Source organism: Epinephelus lanceolatus, chromosome 21 (assembly GCF_041903045.1).
Source record: "Epinephelus lanceolatus isolate andai-2023 chromosome 21, ASM4190304v1, whole genome shotgun sequence".
In the NCBI taxonomy this organism is placed as follows: Eukaryota; Metazoa; Chordata; class Actinopteri; order Perciformes; family Serranidae; genus Epinephelus; species Epinephelus lanceolatus.
The window spans coordinates 14,578,399-14,594,235 of NC_135754.1; the positions used below are offsets into that span (position 1 = coordinate 14,578,399).

A 15,837-nucleotide genomic window follows, 5' to 3' on the forward strand; every position below is an offset into this window, starting at 1 on the left:
GCAGGACAAACACACCACAGACATGTAATGACTACATGGTTTAAAAAGACCAAGTGTTAATTCAACTCATAAACTCATTTAACTATATAGAATATTTTGTAGTTTGTTGTGATGACCTCACAGCAAGAGGGTTCCTGGTTTGAGTTTGCATGTTCTCCCCATGTCAGCGTAGGTTTTCTCTGGGTACTGCGGCTTCCTCCCACAGTCCAAAGACATGCAGGTTAATTGGTGACTCTAAATTGCCCGTAGGTGTGAATGTGAGTGTGAATGGTTGTCTGTCTCTATGTGTCAGCCCTGTGATAGCTTGGTGACCTGTCCAGGGTGTACCCCAGCTCTCACCCATTGTCAGCTGGGATAGGCTCCAGTCCCTCTGTAACCTTATAGGGTAAGTAGTTATGAAAGATGAATTAATAATTAGAAAATTGTCTTATTGTCCTATTATTTGTAACTGTCTGCTCATCAAATATCCTTTCCTGATTGATACATTTGACACCTAACTTACTGACATAAGCTATAACTGTTTTTAAACTTTTATTTAACAGTTTTATAAAGCAGTCAAGCCAATAGTACATTCTTCATATTATATATATTTAAATAAATAAATAATTAACTTATATAAATAAAGCAGAGAATGTATCAATTCTCAAACCATAAATCCCACATGTATGAATAACTCTTGCCCTTTTGTCAACATCTCAGTCCGAACAGTACCACACAGCAGGTAAAGCAGCCAACTGCAACATATGTGCTCTCCTGCTCAGTCAGTGTGTGTGTTGTGATCACAGGCGCTGCAGCAAGGCAGACATGTGCTGTTTCACCTCTCCTGGGTCAGCCACCGAGCAGGCCAGGACCATCCCCCTGACCCCAGACTTCATTCTAGAAGACGGCAGTATCTACAACATATTGTAAGAATTTTTTTTAACTTGTGACTTGCTTTTAGAGCTAACACACAAACAGCATAAAATCAAAAGCTACAATACCTTCACATATATTTTGCATCTCTCCAAGAGAAATTTCCACTTCAGTGCAGTCCGTTCGTCATCGGTCAGACTGGTGAACTCGTCCGTCTGCGACAGGTGAAATGAAAATGCTGTTTATCGCACCTGACGCACACATGCTACACCTTTAATTGATTCTTCTCTTATGTTCTTTAATCCCTGCACACAGGGGATACTACATGACATCCTCCTGTGTAATGATACTCACCATACAGCCAAGTGTCTTTTCTGCCACGGGGCTTCTAAGGGTGCAGGCGTGCAGGGTGCCGGTGTGGTCTGTGAAGTCCACCAGCAGGTCAAAGCCTGTGGAGGCTGAAAGGGCCTGATCCCTCCCTGGACACAACTCATTGGTGCAGCTCTGCATGTCATCAGTCACCTGAAACTTACACCTGGAGCTGAGACAGGAGGGAAAACAGTCTCATCAGGGAGTTTATTGGCTAAAGCTCATCTCGAGTGGCAGAGAAACTAATTTATATCACTGAGCATGTTCAAATAATTGGAGTGGAACATCAGAGCTGTGAGGGGAAATAAAAAATAGTGCAGTAACTATTTAATAATACATGCACTGTGAGAACTTACCACCGTGTCCTGATGACTTTTGAAACAGAGGAGTCGAGGTCGAGCCTGGAGATGAAGCTGTATGTGATGCCAAAGAAAGCCTCAGGGTCCTCCCGGGCCTTCTGCTTCAGCTGGCTCACTGTGTACACGTCAGTGATGGACTCCACTGCAGAAACAAAAGCAGCACCACATATAGTCTGCAGTCTTTTCCTTTGGGAAAACAGGCACTGACACAGGCTGCACTTGTCACATTGTCATCTGATAATGGGGGTGTTACATCAGGAAAAAATATAGTGGCAGTTTGTTTTTTTATTGTCAGCAAATTCAATAGAAAGACCAAAGTGAACAGTGCATCTGTCGACAAGTTAGCTCCACAAGTCAAATGGCTCTCAGAACTAACAAAGAACAACTAGCTATCAGCCCCAAACCTTATTTGGTCCACCTGAAGATGTAAATCTTAAAAAATGACTCACAAATATGCAGTTTTTTAGGCACTAGCTTTTAAGAAATGCTACTTAAGTCTTGCTTTCACAATGCAAGTCTGTCTACCACTGGGTATGATCTCCCAGGAAAATTAAGATTTGATTGACAGCACAAAGGAAGTGCGTCAACCACTGAATTAGACAAAAATAGGAGAAATTTAAGCTGAGGACTAAGATCTGGGTTCCTACAGATTAAGACAAGTTAGATTCAAGATTTCAAAAATTTTTAATGCCACTGAGGGTAAAATTTAAGACCAATGTCACAATAACCAAAATTGAAGGGAAAAAACATGTACTGACATCGATTACTTAGGGAAAGGGACAATGTTGCCCAAATGTTTATTATAAATAAAACCAGACTTTTTGGTCAAGTTAAAAAGTTGGATGATCCACTTCAAATGCTGATTTTTTATTTAATTTTGCAATACATTGTCAGAAAAAAGATTAATAAAATCCTACTTCCCACATCTTAGCATTTTTAAGACAGCTGAAAGAGTGATTTTTTTTATTTTTTTTTATTTAATCTTTATTTAATCAGGCAGTCTCATTGAGATCAAGATCTCTTTTTCAAGAGAGACCTGAGAACAAAGAAACATCCATAACAACAAAAACACACAGACACCAGCAGGAACAACACAACAAGGAATTAATAAAAACAATTACATGAATCATGAAAAACATCGGATAGAGAAGCTTTAAAAACTCCAAGAGGAACAAGAGATTCAAGTTTGAGGTTCGATTGTAACTCATTCCATTTAAAAGGGGCATAGTACCTGAAACCAGATCTACCAACATTTGTGCGCATGCAGGGGATATCTAAGGTTAGGTAGTTACTGGATCGTGTACTGTAGTTACTGGATTTGAAAGAGAGAAGAGATGTGAGGTAGTTTGGTAGGTTTAACAGTAGGGCTTTAAAAATAAATAACATGAGATGGATATTTCTTCTTGTCTGTAAGGAAGTCCATCCAACTGTTTGATACAGAGAACAATGATGAGTATGAAATGCGTCATTTGTGATAAACCGTAATGCACTGTGATACACAGGGTTTAACTGCTGAAGTGTTGATGGAGCAGCATGACAATATAGAATGTCACCATAGTCCAGAACAGACATGAAGGTTGACTGCACAATAGTTTTACGGCTGGAAGAAGACAGACAGCCTTTAATTCTATATAGGAAGCCTAGATTGATTTAACACATTTTAATACCAATTAAGGCCTTATTTTTAGATAAATTCATTGTCTTCTAAGACTTTTTAAGGGTCTGCAGGAGCCCTGAAGAAACAAAGAACATTTTATATCAAAACACAGCCAGACATCCCCTCATTGTAATAATAACAGTATCAGACTGAGGGGAATTCTTTATTATAACCTACCAGGGATGTCTTCTGGCTTCTCATCTTGATCCAGAACACCAGACTCAGATGCCTCTTTAGCGTAGCTGTAGAGCAGACTGGCCTCTCTGGTGTCTGAGAGCACATTATGATTGACTTAGACAGCAACAAACTAACAATATTCTACTTGCACTGTAAACCATGGCTGCTTGGTTTCAACCATGTTTTGACTTACTGCACAATACATAGTTATTTTTGTGAATGTTGTTGTGACATCTTACCGGGATTGACAGTGATAATGGTTTTCGAGTTAACGGTTGCTGTCATGCCGTTGCGAAAGCTGTCAAAGCTAATCTTTGCGTCAGCTATGAAGAGCACTTTGAATGAAGAGTAAGAGTTAAAACAACAGTAAGTTATCTTAAACATAAACACGCAGTCACATCTCAGATATCCACTTGCATGTTTCTCTTCAGTACAGTACGTTAATGGGACACGACAGGCAGGAATAACAGTTAAATAAAGATTCTTTTTGTGGCTGAGAATGAGCAGCAGTTGTTAACCTACCCGTCTCCTTGGGTATCAAAGTTTGCACGAGCTGAATGGCTTCTCTGTCCCAGCTGTGAGTGAAACAGAGGTCAGGGAGAAAATCAAACACACATGGAGTTCAGCAGGTTAATCTAAAGCTTCATGTCACCAAAGTAAATTTGTGGTAACCTAAAGATACGTAACAGAGATCCGAGGGGCCTATAAGATGGAATATGGCACAAAAGTAATTCATCTTTATTCATTTTCCAAATCAATAAAGGAGCATGACGCACCAGACAAGAGGGAAGGAAGAGACAGAGTCATCAAAGAGCTTCACTTCCAGCCTTTGCCCTTTGCGTCTGTCTGAAGTGGTGAACTGCTTCAGCTCTCCAATCTGTTAATGTAAACAGAATCATCTGAAGTTCCTATCACAATATCTTCCCTTCCTGTATAAAAAATGCAGTGACATTAAGTGAAGGGTCTGGCCTCTGTCTGAACTCTGAGGCATGTCTTTAGGGCCATTATGGTAAGTTGGTCTGTTCAAGGCAAACAATGAGCATACCACCATGTAACCACACAGAAAAAGCAGGCACAATGTAGTCTATTAGGCAATTTATAAGATATGAAGTCAGTAAATTTAGAAAAGCAAAGAATTATTTGCTCGCACTCATTGTCCAAAACGTCCCACTTCATGCTTATCAGGCTTCCCACCCCGACCTCAGTGACAGGTTCCATGACTTTTCCATGACTGGGACTTTCATAATGTTACTTTTTAATGACCCTTCCCTTCTTGTTAATGTTGTTTTTAAGCTCAGGAAACTTTAACAGCCCATTTTCCACCATAGTTAAACTTACAGTGGAGCAAAAGTCAGCTGAATAACCACCATCTAATGCAAGCAGTGTGTGAAAAAGTTGGAAAAAACATTTTGGTTTGTCTGTGAGCTTCGAAATTTTCTTCTCATTCGATGTTTGAAAAACACCTCTTGAAAATTGGTGGTATCCAAAACGTTTTATGACCAGTATGAACCATGATCGAGTCAATAAGCAATTCTTATTTGACTGCAAATGATAACTGTTAGAGCGCATTCATGTGGTGTCAGAATAATGTGAAGACTGAGTTTGTGACCGAGAAAATTCAGACCGTCCACTCAAGTTGGAACAATTCGAAAAGTTGGCTAAGATTTTGGTACACGACCTCTCGAATTTGATGTCAAATATGCAGAAACGTGGCAAATGAAAGTATTTGTTTGGTTGATGGTAAGAAACTTTTTAATAATTCACATATTTTTTATCAATTTTGTGCTCACATAAAATTTGTAATATGATTTTAGGTTGTAACTGTTGCTTCCTGTCCATCTAGAGTGACCTAGATTACATAGAAAAGTTATAAACAGTAAAAAAAAAAATAAATAAATAAATTAAAAAAAAAAGGTTATTCAATAGCATTAACTCTGACAACAAGTCAGGTAAAGCAACACTTATATACTGGAAACAGCTATCAATGTGTTGTTTAAAACAATAAAACACATCATCTTTGTAGCATCTATGGTGGTTCCACATTATAACTTGGTAGCTCATGAACAGAGGGACTTCCCAACTCAGAAAATGGGACCATCATTGGAGCATGTGAAAGCAGCATTAGCTCACTGAGAAAAACATTTTGGGAAATGTAGGAACTAATGTAAGTAAAAGTAGATGTGGCAGGTTGACAAAAATGTCGGCACACTAAAAGAGTTGATTAAAAAAATTGTAAAAAATAAAATAAAAATGGGTGAATATATTCAAAGGTGTACTTCTCCTTTTATACTATTTAATACTGACAGACTATGACTTCAGTGTGCCCTACCGATTTCACTGCAGCCAGTATATTTATCACTGTGCCGTCCAGCTTCTGCCCGTTGGCCACAATGTCTCCCAGAGAGTAGAAATCTCTGGAGTCCTTCACTGGCAGGTGGATCAGTGGCAGCATCCTGTCGATAGTATCCATATCAGCACACAGAGACACCTGGGAATGAGTCTCCGTCACCAGCAGCCTATAGAGGCTGAGACAGCAAATACAGGCCTTTGAACCTTCAAGTCCCTCTGAAACCATCATCAGACATTACACGCTGTTACATCATATTTTACACGGCATTACACTGTGTTAACCTCGCTACCCTTCAGTTAAAAGCACCACAAGGTGACGGTGACTAATTCTTCTACAACATCTTTATTTAAGTATTAATTACCTTGGTGTTGTGGGACAGAATTTGTCCCCTTTCTCTGGGTCTTTGCTGGTGACTAAAGGATTGTCAATGATGACTGGAAAATAATGAGAAACAAATTTGTGCAAATTGTTGATCACATTTAAGCACTGGCAGGTTTTGAAGCAAGCAAGACACTGGACACAACCAAACTATTTTGATAAACCTGGAAATGACTGCATGTATTGACTAGAAACGTAAGAATTTCTGTTGCATTTCATCCAGAAAAAATACACATATTTGACAATGAGAGTGATTTCCTCACTACAGTCTCCAGTGCTGAAGCTGTTGGAGAGCCCGATGATGTACCCATCGTTTCCCCAGGCTGTCACATTGATGAAGAAGTCAGGTGAGTCCTTAATGGTGAAGCTGAAAGTGTATCTGTCCACACCTATATCTGAAATTCAGATGTATAGATTTTTTTAGTGTTGCAGTAAAGAAGAAGAGTGGAGAATGGCTATTTGTGTATCTATTCTCCAGAAGAGGGGGCCAGTGCACAACACACTGAGGTGCAGTGCTGCTAGAAGAATGAAAGCAACAGCTTAGGTGCACTACTCTAAAGAGATACTAACTTTTTCTGTCAGGAAAGCTTCTGACATCAGATTTCCCAATGACGATGCCTGCCACTTTCTGAAAAACATTACACATGTAATTACAGGCGTGCAGCCATTTGAACATATTTTCATAATTCAACACAATTATGAAACTAACTCAGAAAAGCAGGCCTGAATTACACCCTGTTCCATAATTGAAGACAATTATTCCTGTCTATGTGAGGGCTACTCTAAGTTAGGCACAAAACATTAAATTGCTGTAGGATAAGTACTGAAGAATGAACTCACCGGATGAAAGAAGTTGGGATGCAGCTCAGAGATGGCGATGTAGGTCTGAGCAGCCATTTTGTTTATTCATAACTTAATACAGTCCAGTCAGTGTTAATACATTTACTCTGAAAATGGGCAAGACAAATAAAGCTAACCTTGACAGTTGTTTTTTTTGGCTAACTCCACCTGGATAAAAGGTATGTAAGCATTTGCTTTTTCTAACATAACCTAATACTTGAGAGCTTAGCTTAAAACTAACGTTACTGTACCTGAGTTAAATTATTAGGTCAGTTGTAACAGTTAGCTAACTCTGCTAGCTACATAGTAAAACAAGGCTAATGTTAAGCTAGCTGAGTCGTTCACTGCTATCACCTCTAAATGACGACATGAGTATTTAGAGGGCTCCTATTTTTTCTTAATTACTTACTGATTTAAATAGCCTAATTTCAGCTTCACCCAAGGCGTTTCCAGTTTATTAAGTTATATTTTTACCTGCGTCAGTTTTCCTCACAGTTTACCGCGGCACAGCTGTTGCACGCGACACAACCTGCGGAGCTCAGATGCTGCATTCAAACACAATCGGAAATATCACAATTTCAAATTGTGATAATCAGATAAGAAAAAAAAATCAGTGTGAGGTAAAAATGTCTAACAGTGTAGAGGCTTTGTCACATACTGATATTTTAGCAATATTTCCTATAATATGCTGTATGTTATTTTATGTTATGTCCTAATTGTCAAGACAGATTAAATAAAATTCTTACAAATAAATAAGGATAAAGGGGTACATTCAAAAGCCTTATTCAGCCATTAGCTATAACATACAGCTACTTGATTTTTAAAATGAAACCAGCCAGCCCATTTTCATTCCAAGCTCGTCAAATGATGCTGCTTTGTTGGTGATCTGGGCATTCCGTCATACAAAGGCACCTTTCCCAGCGTTATGATATCGACTGACCAGTGGCCGTTTGTAACGCCACCGGTAAGGTAATATAAGGAGCTGGAATGTCCCTATAGGGTGAGTGGGAGGGTCCAACAAACCCTGGACTTTCACCTGGGAGCCCACTGTTAGCTTCCTGTGTGAAAATTGAGCAAAACCATGATTATTTTTTTTTTTAAACCTAATCTTGTGCTTTTGTTGCCTAAACCTAACCAAGTGCTTTTAAGGAAATAAATGTAAATACAAGGTGTTTTACTGATGTTGTAAGACTATGTATGTATTGAGCAGGAACTGTACATTTCCCGTGAAAACCGAAGTATATTTTGAAAAGACACAATGCATGTAACAAGCATAAATTGGCATGAAATCCTGGAACCTCCATAGCAGCCGCAAGAGGTTGCCTAGCTTGTCATATGTAGACCTGAAAGTCCACAAAGTGATGATATTTGACAAGATGGGATGAGAACACGTTGATAAACACATAGAGTGCTCGTTTTGGTCTTGGGAGCTAGTAATTGTTGCTGATTTCCTACAGGCAGAAATGAAAACTCCATAACATAAGATGAACATCATGTGCAATTCATTCTTCAATATCACGTTCACTTGTCAAAGTAGTGCAATATCATTTTCTCAGTCAAGTGCAATACTACCTCTTATTGTTATATTCAACATAACATTGATTATCAGGAACAGTCCTTTTTTTCCCCCACCAATTTAGTTAATTTTAGTAACTCTTGTATGTATCATACTCCTATTGCTACTCTATTAGGCACTGGTTTTTGCTTCTGCTCCTTGAAAACACTTCTTATCTTGCATATTTATATATTTTGCCAGATATTTAATACTCTATTGTTCTAAAACTGGGCCCAGTGAGTGACCCTGACCCGGGGAACACAGGTTGACTGGTTGTGAATTGTTAAAATTGTGGTTACTGTTCTTATCGTCACTGTAATTTAAAGCATTCTCTGGCACAAGAATTTCCTCCAGGATAAATAAAGTTCTATTGAATTCAGTTGAATTGAATTAAGTATTTTGCATCTCAGCTTTCTTTGTACAGTGAAATAAAACAACATCCACCAACTACATTTATTTACTTACTAAACTACTACTTTGTCTTATTATTTTGCAGAACAAACTCTGTGCCGGTGTTCAGTCATGGAGCAAGTCATTTTTGAGAAGCACACAAAGGTGAGTATGCTTGCATCCACCCATTTTTTTATCTATCTGAAAATCTTTATAAATGTAGTTTTATATGGTTACATTTCTGTCAGATGTATGATGTATGAAAAGTCTACTATTTTACTATATTTTCTTTCCTCCATAAAAATTTCCAAAACTATTTCACATACTCTAATATCCTGTGTAAATGTATAATTTGCTTAGACGTTAGAATGTGACTCAGCTGTAATTAAACATCCACTGATTCACTGATTCCTAATTTGCACAGAATATTTAGATGAGTCACCACCTACAACTGTGATTAGTTAAAATCTCTTGAAGTGAAAAGAGTCCTGCAATCATCCAGTGTTTTGGTAGACTTTATGTGATGTTGCCTAGGATGAAATCTACAATTTCAACACGCATTCAGTACAGTAAACATCTGTACAGCTGTGCAAACATGCATGAAATGGAACTGAACAGTACGACTGCTATCACTGATGGACCCATTGACTGGAAACTGTCAATTACACACACTTATACACACATTCACCTCACACACACACTATATTTGTGCACTATGGGAGTCATTTTCTTAAAAGCCTCTACTGTGAAAGATATCCCTGCACCCAGACTTTGATATCACCTTGATAATCCATCCCAGTCATCATCCACAGCACGGGATTTGTTCTCAGACGGCAGTGCTGAGATGAATTTGACAGTTTCCTGGTTTGCTTTGATAGCACAAAGCTGTATTTGACGTGTGATACTGTCTCATACACCTAAGCTGGAATGAAAAGGTGTAACAGTAAACCCTCATTCAGCTTCACACCGCCTTGTTCCACTTCCACGGTGACTAATCCTCGCGGTCGGGCGTTTGGATCGGATATCTCATCCCTGTGACTAATGTAGATTTTCAGGCAGTCATATGTCTGTTGATGTGATTCTATGGTCAATGTGTTCCTAATCGCTGAGAGAAAACAGTGCAGCAGCAGCAGCAGCAGCAGTAGCAGCAACGGCAGCCATTAAGCCATTCTCAACACAATAAAACAACATGGGGAGATTATTTCTCAGCAGACAGTCTGGTGTGTAATGTTCCATCAATGTATTGATGGATTTTGTATAATGTTGTATAATGTGAACTGATTAAACACACTGCACGTGTAGCCACGCAGAGGAATCGATTGGTTATTTGCACCAGTGGTTATTCAAATGACACCAAATTTCAAATTCTAATTTCATTAGGTTTTTTTCTGACTACAGTTTGTGAGTCCATTAATCACAGGCTGCACTGTAAAGCATCATCAGATAAATCAAGTGAACCTTGCTTTTGCTTCAATGATTTAACCATAATGAATTCATGGCCTCAGTTAATCTGCCATTAATCATACTTTGGTCCGATATTCAGCTGCTTCTTTTTGAAATAATCTGAATAAACTATTTGAATTTCTTTACGATGAGCAGTCGCATAAGGTCCTGCTTGTCCCTTCTGATAGCATGACTTTATTCAGAGGTGAGCAGGAAATACCTGCAGGGCTACAAACACAGTCACTGCAGGAATGTGCTGTGATTGGGTGGCCTCAGGTCGGCTCCCTGGAGGGCCTGCAGCCGTCTGACCGCTCCTCGGCTATTAATCCATCATCTCGCTGTGTGTGTATGAGTGTGTGTGTCTGTGTGCCTATGTGTGTGTTTTCTGTTCCGTATGCATGTCAGTGAATACAGTAGGGTTATGTGTTGTGTGTAGAGCTGCCATGTTCATTCTCACACAGGCATGATAAACACAAGGCTGTCCTTAGTCTCCATAGAAAGTATAACAACTTACAGGTAGCCACACTGAGGCTCCTCACGCACTTGATTAAGCTGATTGTCTTAAGGAATATGCAACATGTCCATCACAACTGAACCAAGCAGATTTTTGTGATGTCTCTGCTGCAGTGGGAATTCATTACTGTGCCACTCGTACATCAATCAGCACATTGTTGTGGACACATTTGCTGCTACTTAAGAAAACTGCATTTCTGCACTAAATACTTGGAATAGTAGGAGAAACTTTGTCTGGAAAGGTAGACATCTTACCAGAAATTCAAATACCACATTCGAAACATTCTTCATGAGGAATGTGACAGTTTTATTCCCCTGTGTCATTTGCTATTTATGTGAAATGTTTTTTGAAATTACTGGTCTCACTGATCTACAAATCTCTGACTCTTGGAAATGAGAAAATGTATCTCAAGGTAGATAAAGGCTAAATATTAGTTTAGAATAAACAGTGGCACATATGATTTACTCTTTTAAAGTAGGCGGACTGGCTAGTCAGCAAGAACAACACACACAAAAAAATAATGCTATGATTGAGGGTATGATATGCAGGATTGTCAGTCAGTGCAGAAATAAAAGTACATAAGCGATATGTCTCTTGGATGCTGCTGCTTACAGTCTGGCATCTGGTCTCTACCTTTTTATAAAGCCTCATCTTCACCTGAGTGCTCTGGGGTACACGCACATAAACATCCTGAACACAGAGAATAGAAGAAATGAAGGCAGAGTGCAGAGTCTCTGCAGAAAAATACACCATCACACACTAAGATTGAGTCATAAGTGATGATTGAGAGGGATTACTGGTCCTGCATAGTATATCAGGGTTGACTGTTTGAAAACCTTTAGCTCATAGTGTTGTGGGATTCAGACCAAAGGCACTATGGCATATAGTGTCTTTGGTCAAACAAAGTTTCAAGACCTGGTTTTTGGACAATCAGACGTGAACATTTCTAATCAACACAGTGCATTACCCACCGAAACACTGGTTCACATGCTGCTAAACTGCTTTACGTCCTTGCCCGTTGCGAGCCAGTCAACTCTGCATGGGTATGTAGGCTATGCAACATCTATTTTATTAACAGCATAGCTAACTTTCTGTCGCATGGCTTGTGTGTTAGTGCATATAACCATACATAATGACTATTGTATTTAATTTATGTTTACTTTCTATCGCTGCTCTGCATGTCTGAATGTAATGCTAGTCTGTGTGTTGGTGTTTGATGTTGCTTGCATGTTTGTTTGTGCTAACATACTGTAGTTAATGCTGTATTTATGTCTTTATGCTGTCTTTGTCCTGTGAATTTGATCCTTTTATTTGTTTCAAAACATCTTGCTGAAGGACTGCAGTTGAAAATTAGAAAGTGTTTCTCTTATTCTTGCCTGGTTATTGAATCATAGTGGTGGACAGTAACAAAGTAAATTCACATAAGTGGGCCACTGTATTTAAATACAATTCTGGGGCAAATTTTATACTTAATACTACATATACACACACTTTTTTTTATTGACATAGTAACTTTGCAGAACATGAGCATATGATACACTGATATGCAGTAGATTGAACAATCCAGTAGTATGAAAACCAGCTACAACATTAAAATGCTGCTTGCATATTAATACACCAGTAGAGCAGAACTAATTAGAAATGAATAGAATAGAATAGTGTAGAATAGAATAGAATACAATAGAATACAATAGAATACAATACAATACAATATATCTTTATTGTCCACCAAGGGTGGAAATTTGTCTTCAGCTCACCAAACAAAACACTTAAACACATTAGATCAGCTCATTGTCTGTCTGTGGGTTAAAACTCATCAGTCCCTTTTCTGAGTTAAGAATACTGATGGCACTTGGGATGACGGACTTCTTAAATACATTTTTGGTCACAAGAGGGACTTTATAGCACCTCCTGGAGCTCAAACTAGCTACAGAGAGGGTGGGAGCTATCTTCCAAGATACGCCTCGCTTTTTTTCTCGACCTTTCTGTAAAGAGTTGGGTCAAGGGCTTTTGTGGCTTGCCAACTATTTTACTTGCCATTGTCACAACCCTACAGAGTTTACTCTTGGATGTACAGGTGAGATGAGCATACTAGACAAGAATGTGAAACGTTAAAACACTCTCAACCATATGTACACTAATTCTAAAATCTGCTGACTGACACCAAGGCCACCGAGGTTCCTAAGAAGATAAAGTCGCTGTGAACGTTTCTTTAAATAAACTCAGTATTTCCAGAGAAGCTCACATGGGAATCCAGAACCGTACCAAGATATTTAAAAAATTTCCATAGTTTCAACATGTTGGCTATTGAGTGTTTCCTGCAAATAATCATCAACATGGTGGCACACCATCTTTGGTCTTGGCCACATTGATTTCTAACTTGCTCATGTGACACCAATTGGCAACTGTTTTAAAAATTGAATAATTGTTTTAGTAAAAAAACTGATTAATTAATAATGAAAATAATCATTAGTTGCAGTCCTAATCAGTAGTAAACACACCACCATATGATATTGAATTATATACTAGTGACAGGACCCAGTGTGTATCGGCCACCAGTGCTTTAATTTTTTTGCTCATCATTCTTCTACTCCTGTACTTTTAAACGCACAAACTTTACTTGTAATGGAGTATTTTTACATTGCGGTATCCCTAGTAAAAGACCTAAATACTTCCTTCCACTGCTGTCATATTTAGCGACTGTCTTCTGGACCTCCACGATGGCACCAGACAGGAGATTTGTGGTTCAGCTGCACACCCTGTGTAAAACATGAGAAGACAGACGGAAGCAAAGACAGTGGCGACTGCTCAGAGGCATGGCAACACAAAGACAAACACAAAGCCAAGCCCAAGTCATCTTAGAGACGGAGGGATTGAAAGGACAGCTACATATTCCTTCTTTAGTCGTCTGTGTGCTTGTTCTTTGTCCAACAACCGACTTTTGGTTTGATCTAAATGAACATTTGTAATCAGGAAGTCTTAGAATTGGTGTTTACACTATATCCACATGTGATGTACCAAAAAACCCTGCACAGGAATACAGGAAGTGGTTAGACAAGTTGTAGTATTTAGGTTGGTGAACCAAAGGGTTTTAGCTCACATGCAAGCATGCACACACACATAGACAATAGAGCTATTGTTTTTCAGCGCAGAGATATTCTGTGAGGATCTAATGGAACCAATCATCATTATTTTATTGAATCCAATCATTAAAACATATTGTTCGGAATGGTGAGCAATATTTTGGCACGACCCATACGTCTACATCCAAGTATAGCTTTCGCAGTCGTTGGCAGCAGTCTTTATTGGCTTCCAGAAGTGGAAGACGTCCAAACTACAAGTATGTGTACACTGTAATTTCGCTGCCACCTGTGTGACTAACTACACTGTAGCCGCTGCACCGCTGGGTCTGCTCACAGCCATTGAATCCAGCTGGGCTCTGCTAGAACAATGCGCTCTGTCTCCTCATCCCCGTGTCTAGCGAAGGGAGGGTGCACGACTGCGGAGGAAACCTTAAATGATGTTAATAACGTGCTGTTGAAAAGCAGCACAGAGACAGAAATCAGTGGCATGCATGATGTCAGCTCCCATTATTGCTGTGTGCCACCATGTTGAGGTAATGGGAGCAACACTGTGGCGCTGGTCATGTTTTTGCTATGAATCCTGACCGAGACTGAAGTGAGACAGGAAACGTTACATTACATGACATTTAAATGAAATGAGGGGGAAAGTGACATTTATGCTGCGAAAACATGACTGAACAACAACTCTTTTCAGTCGTGGTGTGTTTTCAGGGAACATTCCCACGCTGATACTGAATGAAATGCATGTTGTTTTGATGCTGCTTGTGGTTTGGGCGCTTTTACGTCACTGTCTACAAAAAACAGGTAACAGCACCTACACGCCCAACTGAGGCATGTCTTTTATCCCTCTGTTGTCTGGTTTGGACAGTTATGGCCTTAATCCAAACTTGTGGTGTCCTCATATGCAAGTTAAAATGACTGTGGGGGATGGTGGAGATATTCAGTTTGTGGCCTTGCCTCACAAACCTCTCTGCAACCTCGGCCAGTGCCATGACAGAGGTGGAGTCAGTAATTAGCTGTGCATAGATAAAGGCAAAAAAGGTGCCAGCTAGGTGACATTTGCTTGTTAGCATGAAACAAAAAATATAGCTGAGGCAGGTTGGGTGTGAGTTACTGCCCCATGCAAAGGAGTTCCAGTATCATGGGGTCTTGTTCACAAGTGAGGGTAGAATGGAGTGTGAGAAGGATTGGTGGTTTGGCGCGGCATCTGCAGTGATGCTGGCGCTGTCTGGAAGGCAAAGCTTTCGACTTACTGGTCCATCTACATCCCAACCCTCAGCTACAGTCATGAGCTCTGGGTAGTGACCGAAAGAATGAGATCGTGGATACAAGCGGCCGAAATGAGTTTCTTTCGTGGGGTGGCTGGGCTCAGTCTTAGAGATAAGGTAAGGACCTTGGACATCTAGAGGGATGTAGAGGGAGCAGAGCCACTGCTCCTTCAAATTGAAAGGGGTCAGTTGAGGTGCTTCGGGCATTTGATCAGGATGCCTCCTGGGCACCTCCCGTTGGAGGTGTTATGGGTACGTCCCACTGGTAGGAGGCCCCGGGGCAGACCCAGAACCAACTGGAGGGATTACATATCTTGTCTGGCCTGGGAGCAACTTGGGGTCCCCCAGGAGGAGCTGGAAAGTGTTGCTGGAGAGAGGAACGTCTGTGGTGCTGTGCTCGGCCTGCTGCCCCTGCGACCTGGCTTTGGATAAGCAGATGAAAATGGATGGATGGATGGATGGATGGATGGATATAGCTGAGGCTGATGAGGCTGTCATTAGTTTTGCAGCTATTTGGCCATAAAACAAAGTATTGGACACATTTAAATTTTGATCTTATGGTGCAAAAGAAGAAGTTAAAGTCCCGGTAAAGTAAAATCAGA

The 15,837-nt window shown here is 39.8% G+C and overlaps 1 protein-coding gene across 1 annotated transcript; it reads right to left on the minus strand.

Moving 5' to 3' along the window:
• Nucleotides 1-101: 101 nt before the first annotated feature.
• meiob (meiosis specific with OB-fold) lies at nt 102-7,524 on the minus strand. The gene is made up of 14 exons (XM_078163159.1): nt 7,457-7,524; nt 6,983-7,089; nt 6,713-6,770; nt 6,406-6,537; nt 6,126-6,198; nt 5,744-5,939; nt 4,191-4,291; nt 3,937-3,989; nt 3,654-3,749; nt 3,415-3,507; nt 1,578-1,722; nt 1,207-1,393; nt 981-1,067; nt 102-893 (listed from the first exon to the last, which is right to left on the minus strand). Exons 2-14 carry the CDS (start codon nt 7,037-7,039, stop codon nt 780-782), a joined length of 1,392 nt encoding a protein of 463 aa, XP_078019285.1. The 5' UTR covers nt 7,040-7,089; nt 7,457-7,524; the 3' UTR covers nt 102-779.
• Nucleotides 7,525-15,837: the final 8,313 nt, after the last annotated feature.